The sequence below is a fragment of the Populus trichocarpa genome, chromosome 1, assembly GCF_000002775.5.
Source record: "Populus trichocarpa isolate Nisqually-1 chromosome 1, P.trichocarpa_v4.1, whole genome shotgun sequence".
NCBI classification, from domain to species: Eukaryota; Viridiplantae; Streptophyta; class Magnoliopsida; order Malpighiales; family Salicaceae; genus Populus; species Populus trichocarpa.
In genome coordinates this window covers 21406393-21417162 of record NC_037285.2, presented here as the reverse complement: position 1 = coordinate 21417162, position 10770 = coordinate 21406393, and the positions used below count along the sequence as shown (strand labels likewise).

The window sequence follows — 10770 nt, the reverse complement described above, 5'->3', positions numbered from 1 at the left end:
CATAAAAATCATTTAAAAAAAATTGAGATATGTATTTTACATAATGTTTTGCTTTAGAATGGTTAGATTTTAGCCTGATAAGATAAGAATTTTCTTACCAATGAAGACTTTTCTTGAATCTTAGACAAACCAATAAATAGAAACATGAACATAAAAAAAAAAAAACAATCAATCAACAAAGCAGTTGACCATAGGTAGGATGCACTTAGACTGATGTATTTTTTTCATACACAACTAGTCCACTTACTCAAACTCTCACAGACTATTAGGTTTCTTAGTGATCATAATACTAGGTGATGACTCTTACACACTATTAATCATATTTTTTTATGATTAATTCCCAACACTTCCAAAACCCCCTTGATCCAGGAGCTATACCCATCATCCGATGACATGCACGATACAACAATGAACATCCAATCAATGAATAAATCATCCCTAGAAAATAGTAATAGTCAAAACTGTATAGCTAGTTTGACAACTAGATTGAAGGTCTCCTCTACATCAATACCCTCATATTGATGATAACTTTTGGCTATAAATCAAGCTTTATATCATTTAATGGTTTCATTGTTTTTTTTTTGTTTAATCTTATATACCCACCTGTAATTAGCAATATTCATATAGGAATTAAAAAAAAAGCTAAGACCAAATGTGATTGTAGACCAATGCTAAATTCCATTCAGAATGTCATTTGGCCTTAATATAACAAATAAATTCTAATAAAGAGGGTAAAACAACCTTAGCTAAAGAAATATATGAGACAAGATAGTGTTTGGCCTGACATGGATGAAAGGTCAAGAGGTGTGTACGGATATGAGTATGTAGTGGGAGATTCAATGGAGAAAATGAACTAGGTGAGCTATTATCCATGACAATATTAAGACCAGGAATAATGAGTAAAGTTTAGAATGTAGAGGGATGATAAGAGACAATACAAGATTGAGTTGAAGTTAAAAAATGAGAACCATATAAAGAGACATAAAAAAAAAAACCAAAGATGGAGCATCACGAGGAGTCCTGTAACTAAGAGACAAAGTGAAACTAAGTAAGATAAAGGACAATATAAAAACATGAGGTAATAAGATAGACACAAGAACGCTAATCTATAAAGAATCGATAATAGAAAGACTTGAAGGAAATGATTGTGGTAACAAAGAGGAAACTAGTAAAGTAGACTTGGTATAATGAAGAAGACTTATAGACATATAATGATGAGCGACGAAGATATGACAAGTAGAGATATCCATAAAAGGAAGACAAACAAGGCAAAGACAAAATCAAGTTTATGTTATTGTATAGACACAGAAAATGAAGCATAAGCAACCAAAAACCTTTAGAAAAAACATAGTCATATTGTTGATTTAAAGTTTTGAAAAAACAAGATTGATGTTAAAGAATTAGTGTAGGCATTTAGTTGATGAGAAAAATAACAGTTTTAAAATCGTAAGGCTATAAAGTTTGTAGGAGAGAAGCATGTCTAAGTATGGTGAGGTTGATTTCAACAATATATTGGTGATGGTGTTCCCTGGCCCTATTTTGATTGTCTATATGGGGACAAATAATATGATAAACAATGTCTATAATTTTAAAATATAAATTTAGTTTTCAAAACTCGCATCTCTAGTCCATTGAAATTATTTATATGAGTTCTAAATTGATTTTTAACTAACTATTAGAATTGAATAAAAATATCATAAGTCTTGGATTAATTGTGCAAAGGAAAAACCCAAAGATATTTAAAAAAATTGTAACTACCCTAAATTTCTACATCTTTTTTCCATGATACATTGGAAATTTTCAGGTAAATTTTTTAAAAAGAAACAGGTTCCACCAAAATTTCAGCAGAGTCTCTTCTATACTGGGAGGTCCCAAGTTATTGACAAAATCATATTATACTTCTAATTTTATTTCACATCTCAATCCAATCATCCTGGATCTCAACCCAACTCATCATCATCAACATAACACATCTTATTCAATAACATTATATAATGTAATTCAAGTGAAAAATTCGATTTCAACTATAAACATGTATGGTTAAATAGGTACTTAGAGTTACAAACATTAGATTAAAGTCATACATTCAAATTTACGGATTAATATTACATTTTAAATTTTAGAAGATAAGACTCTTAATTTATAAATAATTACATGGTCAAAAGCAAAAGGTAACTAAACCAATATCATTCTTGATGCGACCCTGATGGACTTGAAAATAGAAATTAATGTGTACACATAAATATAAAAAGATAATAACAAATAATAACAATGACAGGTAATAATCTCCATAGAATCTCTTTTGACACATAAAATTAGGCATAAACCTTTTTTACAACATATTTTTTCCATCTATTACCAATATCTATCTAATATCATATCTTATTTGCCAAGAATAATTTCATCTTGAAATCTCAACAAAACTCAATGGTTTTCGAACACCATCTTCTTATAAATCAATTTTCACTTGATACCAAGATATTTCTCTCTTGGTATCATTAGCTTATCTTATTCTTTTGGAAAACCAATCAATATTTTCCCTCCCATTTTATGGAAGGTTATTACCGACACTAATAAATCTCATTAGTCTCCTAATATTGGGTTAGACTAATCAATTACATTTACATGCCGATATCAATACAATTGATTGGTATCATTAACTATTTCTTCCTCATAATAGTTAATCAAATCTTATTCATATCTGGTTTACCATCAAAGTTACCGATGTCAAGAACCCTTAACATCATTAGCCTCCTTACCTGGAGTAGCTAATCACATCAGAAATGGTTGTCGATACCAATGTGACCCATTGATATCATTAACTATTCTCGACCCAGAATAGTTAATCAACTTATCTTTCTCACTGAACCAGGAGTAACCATACCGATATTAGTAATCTTTACTAACATCATTAGTCACCCAATTGCTCGGGATCGACTAATCAATTTTAGAAATGTCAATACCGACGAAACCCCATTGATATCATTAGCTATCAAAACTCGGATAACTAATCAATGTCATCTAAAATGCCGGTAGCAATGGAACTTCATTGATACCATTAGCTATCCAAACCCGGATAGTTAATCAATGTCATCCGAAATGTCGGTACCAATGGAACCCTATTGATACCATTAGCTATCCAAAACCGGATAGCTAATCAATGTCATTTGAATCTTCCATTCGTACCGATCCCCTTTCATTTTTTTTTATTAACATCATATGCATTGTAACCACGGTTGTCAAGTATCATTCACACACATTCTTAGTTATCGACACTATAGTCACTAAACATCATTCATATAACCTTGGTCATCCTCATCACAGTACAAAGTATCAATTTATGCCCTTAGCCACCCTCATCATGGTGTTAAGTATAATTGTAATGTATCATTAGCCGCTGACACTATGGTGATCAATTATCTATCATTTCTCCTTCAATCTCCAAGTCATTGGGTATACCCAATCCATACTGAGGTATGAATTTTGCATGAAGTCTATTAATATGTTTTCCTACGTTTGTTAAAGATCTCATCTCAATCGGAGTTCGGTAAAGACTAGCGATTTAAGCAAAAACAAACCAGATAGTTTATGTAAAAAATAAAATAAAATACATAAAGGCATAAATCAGGGATAAAATTGTAATTATGGAAAATACGCCTTTAAACAGCAAAGAGGCCACCAGCCCAGAAAAAAAAAGGAGATAAGTGAGACAATAGAGAAAATTCAGCTAGAGAGATAAGTGCAGAATTTGGAGGAGCCAATAATGCTCCGATGGCCATATCTCTGGCATCCAGTGTTTGATTATGCTTAGTTTTGGATATATTATTCTTCTCACACTCCACTACTAACTTACTGGAGGTATTTGACAACACACAATCCGTTTGATAGAAATCATCATCGGAAACTTCCTGGAAAAAACAAAAGGAAATACACCTGCAGGGCAGTTTTGGTCACCGGCTGATTTCTCTCTCTTCCACCATTGGATCATGTTTATATTTAGATATGTGGTGAGACTAGATGTTGCCTTCATTCTGGATGGTGGAGATCAGAAACACACACTCCGGTAAGGTGTCGTTCATGTTGAACAGCAGCTCATCAATTTTCAGGTTAACTCGGTTTTATTCAGATATAGAGAGATCCAACTCTTGGATCATTCCGATTTTGAGATATATGGTGCACAATGTTAAGCTCTGTATTTTTACGGTTGGGTTTGATAATACAATCTAAGATGAATGACTTATTGCTTTTTGAATCTCTTGTTAGTTTTTGCAAAATTTAGAAAACATGTTTTGATGAAATTAGAATTGTGTGGGTGTTAGGGTTTATGGAAGATGTAATAGTAAAATATATTCTTGTTATTAATGTTGTTATAGATAGGGTTTAACTTATTAAAGTTAACCTTTTATTCAATCAACATGTTCATATAGCAATGTTCCTTCCTATTCTTACACCATAATAATTCTTCCCCTCATATAAAGAATACACAAATTAATCTATAACAACATTAATAACAACATATTTTACTATTACATCTTCCATAAACCCTAACACCCACACAATTCTAATTTCATCAAAACATGTTTTCTAAATTTTACAAAAACTAGCAATAGATTAAAGAAGCAATAAGTCATTCATCTTAGATATTATTATCAAACCCACCGGTCAGAATATATAGCTTAGAGTTGTGCACCACATATCTCAAAATCGAAATGATCCAACGGTTTGATTTCTCTAGATTTGAATAAAACCGAGCTAACCTGAAAATTGACGAGCTACTGTTCAACATGAACGACACCTTGTCGGAGAGTGTGTTTCCTATCTCCACCGTCGAGAGTGAAGGCAACATCTAGGCGCACCACATATCCAAATATAAACATGATCCATCGATGGAAAAGAGAGAAATCGGCTGGCGACCAAAACTACTCTGCAGGTGTATTTCCTTCTATTTTCCAGAACGTTTCCTATGATGATTTCTGTCAAACGGATTGTGTGATTTCTGTCAAACAGATTTTGTGATTTCAAATCCCTTCAGTCAATTAGTATTGGAGTGTGAGAAGAAACATATATCCAAAACTCAGCATGATCCAACGGTGGATGTCATAGATATGGACACCGGAGCATTATTGGCTCCTCCAAATTCTGCACTTATCTCTCTAGCCGAATTTTCTCTAATGTCTCACTTCTCTTTTTTTTTTTTTTTGTCTTGTCTGGTGGCCTCTTTGCTGTTTTAAAGGAATATTTTCCATTAATTACAATTTTATCCCTTAGTTATGCCTTTATATATTTTATTTTATTTTTCACGTAAACTATCTGGTTTGTTTCTGCTTAAATCGCTAGTCTTTACCTAACTCTGATTGGGATGAGATATTTAACCAAGGTAGGAAAACATATTAATAGACTTCATGAAAAATTTCATCCCAATCCGGTGATTGAATTGAGAGCTCTGCTTTCTAATGTAAAATTGATCGGTTCATGACTTTTCATCAACAATCCAGATTTGCTTATTCAATCTTCACTTAAAATCATATCAATTATCCTTCTAAACCTTTAAGGTCATTTTAATATTTTGTAATATGTTCATTTTAAAATTTCCACCTTTATTTGTTTACTGGGCTTATTATCGTTTCAAAGTAACATCACTGATTTTTAATCGGTGCTTGCACCTTCAGTCCTACCCTTTTCATTGCACTATCCTTTATTATAATTTATTCTTTATTACCTCACTTATTCCTTAGAAAACATTTTATCATTTTCCTCATTATTTTATACATCAAAACGTGTTATCAATTTCTCTATCCTTATGAATTATAAACCAAAATTCATTTTATGTAGGTCATCCCCTCCATTATTTATCTATTATTTCTTATCTTGGTTTTCATCACTCATTGAGATCATACCACTTTCAGTCTTACATTTACATGAGAGTTTACACATCCGTATATTTAAATTATAAATTTCCAGGGTTTCATAAAAATGATCAATAAAAATAACGAAGTACTTTTATCCATTCACCAAATAAGTTGGCGAGGGACCCCAAACATCATTAAAAACTAAATATAAGATAGTCGAACTAACATGCTTCAATGAATCGAAATAAGATCGATTGGACATGCCTAAAAAGTGAGTCATACAATTAAAATGATAATTAGTTGAGAAAGAAATCAAAAGGGTCTTATTAGAGGAAATTCAATGCAAGATACAAGAATATGGATAATCAAGTCATCGATGTTAGACTTTAAAGATAGTTTTTGTGACAGAGAACTCTTGGGGACTATAGACAGAGGATTAGTATCGAATGCGGTATAAACCATTTTTTAATTATTCCAAACAAAAATATGACTCTAGAAACTTGATCTTTGACACTCATTATTTAATGCAAATTTTTAAACAAAAAGAAAGGATTTTCTTATATCAAAAACATGTAAAATATAAGATTGTTTTAGGAAATGTTGAGGTGTATAATTTAAAGTATATTCAAGGTGTAAGATATTAAGTGTCTTTTAATTAACTACTTCAAGTTGTTTGAAGCTAGTACAGGGATCCATATGAGTGGGTCTAGTGTTGTCTAGTATGATATGATGAGTTGTCCTGATATCAGGATGATATGATTGGCCATAATTCAAAAAAGAGTAACCAACTGAAATAGTGTTGCCCAAAGGTGGAGGACCCAAAATTGAAGAAGCCGAAGAATTTTCCTTAAGAAGAGATCCAACACCTGAAAAGAAAAAGGAATATAATAGTGTAGTATGATTATAGTTATCACAGATTTGACACTAGATACATGAGTCATGCATGTCGTAGTTGATTCTAACTTGATTCATTCATGTAACTAAAATTGCTTTTTTCTTAGTGACCTCGCTAATTTCTACCATGCTTTATGTTAAAAAACCATTCCAGTTAAAGAAAGAATGAAAGATAAAGTTGTTACCCTTGTTAGGAGAAGTGAACTGTTTAGCAATGTTGTCTAAAAAGACACTCACGTCATCAATAGCTTTAGATCCAATAGAGAGAATATGAAAGTCATCATTAAATAAGAATTCATGTATTAGAAGTAAAATATGCAATTATAAGAAGGTAACACACTTGAATCAAGCCATTAGAGCTATTGTTACTCGTTTTAACCCCTTTTCCAACATATTTTCAAAAATCAAAGGATATAAAAAAAATTCAAAAACTTAGGAGAATAAATAGCCAAAGAAGAAGAAAAATCATGAGAGGTGGGCAAAAAAATTAAAAAAAAATAAGAGAGAGAAAAAAGAGAGAGAAACTAGCCAAACACATAAAAAAAACTCCTAAAAGAAAAAAAAAACTTGGCCCTATCCCCTTCATTTCTTCTGTCAGCAAGCAACCCCTCCATTCCTTTCATATCCCTATTCCTCAATTATCTTTTTTTATCTTTTCATAACCAACCCCTTATCTATAACCCTAAAGACTTGTTAGGCTTCCTAGTTATCATAAAACTAGGTGACAAATCTTAGTTCTAATTTTATCTTCATATCAATCCAAATCTTATATCGCCAAGACATTTCATATGATAAAATGACGATTCCATTAGAGACTACTTAGTAAGAGCTAAGATTTGTTTGTTTGTTTGAAAGATGATTGCTTATATAGCTAAGTTATTGGATTTGATGGTATTTTTTATATATTTTGTTATCACGCATATGTGGATTGGATATGAATTTAAGAATATGCACCCATTACATTACATTTTATTATGCACACATTGTTTTATGTTAGCATTGAAATCTAGTGGTGTCTTGATGGTCATTGATCTAAGAAACACTCGTAACTCTCGTGGACAATCTACTTGGTCACAAATAATAGCTGATGGGCGGCATCATAGTCTATACTTTTAGCACCATGTAAGCCCCGGTCTAGTCTAATAGGCACTTCTCAACGAGTAACGAGAGATCTTTAGAGACCATTAATTAGTAAGGTAACCTGATATGATATGATTGGGCAAGCATGATATGTGTAAAAGTTACTCTATAACCAGTCCAATTTTATTATTAGCATCTTCAAAACATTCAGCAAAATATATATACACACATGATGCTTTTTATGAAATTAGGTGTGAATCTTAATTAATTTACACCAAATTTTCTCATTATTCATTAACAGGACAACAATCGACTAATAATTTTCCTTAAACGAAATAAGTTGAGGTCAAAGGATCGAACTTGGTTTGATGTGTTGCAAGAGACAGCTTGGAGACCTTATCTTTATTATTTGGTCAAGCCAGACATGCAAAAATGGGAAACAGAATGACCTTTTTCTCTGAATTGTTTGCCCTAAGTTTAGCATGCATGGTCTAATAAACAGCTTGAACCTTTATATTCGCTGCTGTTTCCTTGTCTTCCATGTCAAGCTGACTGAAACAATGGTCTACCGTTCGATATTTTCATGTCCATTGCATGAAGGAAAAAAAAAGCCCATAATTTAAGGAAAGCCGTGGCCTATAAAACTCGCCATGCATGGTAACCATCTTTAAGCAGGACAAAGGGAGGATATCATCCTTTCCATCGTTGTTTTTCCTTCGGATTTTGTGCCCCCTTTCCTTGGCACAGAATCCTGAAGGAAAGGTTTGAAAAGTACTAACATTATAAGATTGATTAATTGATTAGCAGAAAATGTTAGGCAAATTAGTTGTTACAGGGATTTCCCTGATCCTTGTCGTGGGTGTGATCATTGGCGTGGTGGCTACTGTCCAACGCAGCGGTGGGTCCGTTGAACATACAGAGAGCTTGTCTCCGCAAATGAAGGCTGTTAGCACACTGTGCCAGCCTACTTATTACAAGGAGGCTTGCACCAACACCCTTAGCGCTGTGAACTCTACCGATCCCAAAGAACTAATCAAAGGAGGCATATTAGCCATCTCCGATTCATTGAAGAAATCTTCCAATTTGACTGATGATCTCGTAGTCAAGAACAATAGTGATGAGCCCCGTGCCAAAATGGCCTTGAATGACTGCAAAGAGTTATTGCAAGATGCTTCTGAGCAGCTACAGGACACATTGTCAAAGGTGGGTGGCATTGATTTACAGTCGTTATCAGACCATGCGGATGATTATCGAACATGGTTGAGCTCAATTATTGCGTACCAAGAAATGTGCTTAGATGGATTTGAGGAAAACAGCCCCTTGAAGGCTCAAGTGCAAAATAGCACGGACTATGGGAGCCAACTCACAGACAACGTTCTGAATATCCTTGCCGGGCTTTCACAAGTTCTTGGTTCCTTGGGGCTCAAGTTCAATGCTCCCAGCACCTCTCGTCGGCTTCTTCAAGCTGATGGTTATCCCAGCTGGATGTCTGCTGCTGACCGTAAGCTTTTGGCCTCACGCGGCAATGGCGGGGCGAGACCAAATGCAGTTGTGGCTCATGATGGCAGTGGGAAATTCAAGACTATCAATGCAGCACTTGCCGCATACCCTAAGGGTCTCAAGGGCCGATATGTTATCTATGTTAAGGCAGGAATCTATCGTGAGTATGTTACTGTGACCAAGGACAAGCCCAATGTGTTCATCTATGGTGATGGAGCCCGCAGGACCATCGTCACTGGAAACAAGAACTTTGCTAAAGATGGCATAGGCACCTGGAAGACCGCTACATTTAGTGAGTGCATCACTCAACTCATGGACTAGTCAAAAGTTTCTCCTCGTGTAATATCCTCTAATTTGAATGGTTTATCTATAATCTTTAAGCTGATTTTGTTGTCACTGTTGGTGCATGCAGTTGTTGAAGCAAATGGATTCATCGCCAAGAACATGGGATTTTCCAACACTGCCGGTCCTGATGGCCACCAGGCTGTTGCAATCCGTGTTAATTCAGATATGTCAGCATTCTACAACTGCAGGTTGGATGGTTATCAAGACACATTGTGTTACCAAGCCGGGCGCCAATTCTACCGCAATTGTGTCCTTTCTGGCACGGTGGACTTCCTCTTTGGTTATGGATCAGTGGTGATCCAAAACTCCATGATCGTTGTCCGAAGGCCAAACCCTAGCCAATTCAACACGGTGACGGCTGATGGCCGGAAAGAGAGGGGACAACCTGGAGGAATTGTCATTCATAACTGCAGGATTGTCCCTGAGCAGAAACTTGTCCCCGTGAGGTTCAACATCAAGACATACTTGGGTAGGCCATGGAAGGCATTCTCTAGGACTGTTGTGATGGAAACACAACTAGCAGACTTCATTCAGCCTGATGGATGGGCCCCATGGAGTGGAAACCAGTTTCTTGACACTCTTTACTATGCTGAGTATGCCAACACTGGACCTGGAGCAGCAACTAAAAGGAGGGTCAGGTGGAAAACTCTTCATTTCCTGAGAAGGAATGAAGCTCTTCAATTCACTGCCGGTGCATTCCTTCGTGGTGGTCAATGGATTAGAAACACCGGAGTTCCAGCCTTGCTTGGCCTGAGAAGATGAGAGAGATCATATATATATGTTTGCGCACCACCACGACAATAAAAGCATTTTCCCAGTGAAAACATAATCTCAGAGTACAAATGATATACCATACACAGCACCATGCATGGAAAACCTAGTTTTTTTTCTTTTTGTTGTCTCTTAACACTACATTTGTTTTTGCGTTCAAAACATATTTTTAAAATTTTCTAAAATTATTTTGTCTTAAATTATTTTTATGATTTAAGACCGTTCTTTGCCATGATGATATCAAAAATAAATTTAAAAAAATATTATTTTAATGTATTTTCAAACAAAAATTATTTTAAAAAGCAACGAAATACCACAATCTCAGACACTA

General features: G+C 34.4%; 1 protein-coding gene across 1 annotated transcript; it reads left to right on the top strand.

Moving 5' to 3' along the window:
• The first annotated feature begins 8482 nt into the window (after positions 1-8482).
• On the top strand, positions 8483-10497 carry LOC7486688 (pectinesterase). The gene is made up of 2 exons (XM_002298149.3): positions 8483-9615; positions 9736-10497. Exons 1-2 carry the CDS (start codon positions 8634-8636, stop codon positions 10428-10430), a joined length of 1677 nt encoding a protein of 558 aa, XP_002298185.1. The 5' UTR covers positions 8483-8633; the 3' UTR covers positions 10431-10497.
• The last annotated feature ends 273 nt before the right edge of the window (positions 10498-10770 follow it).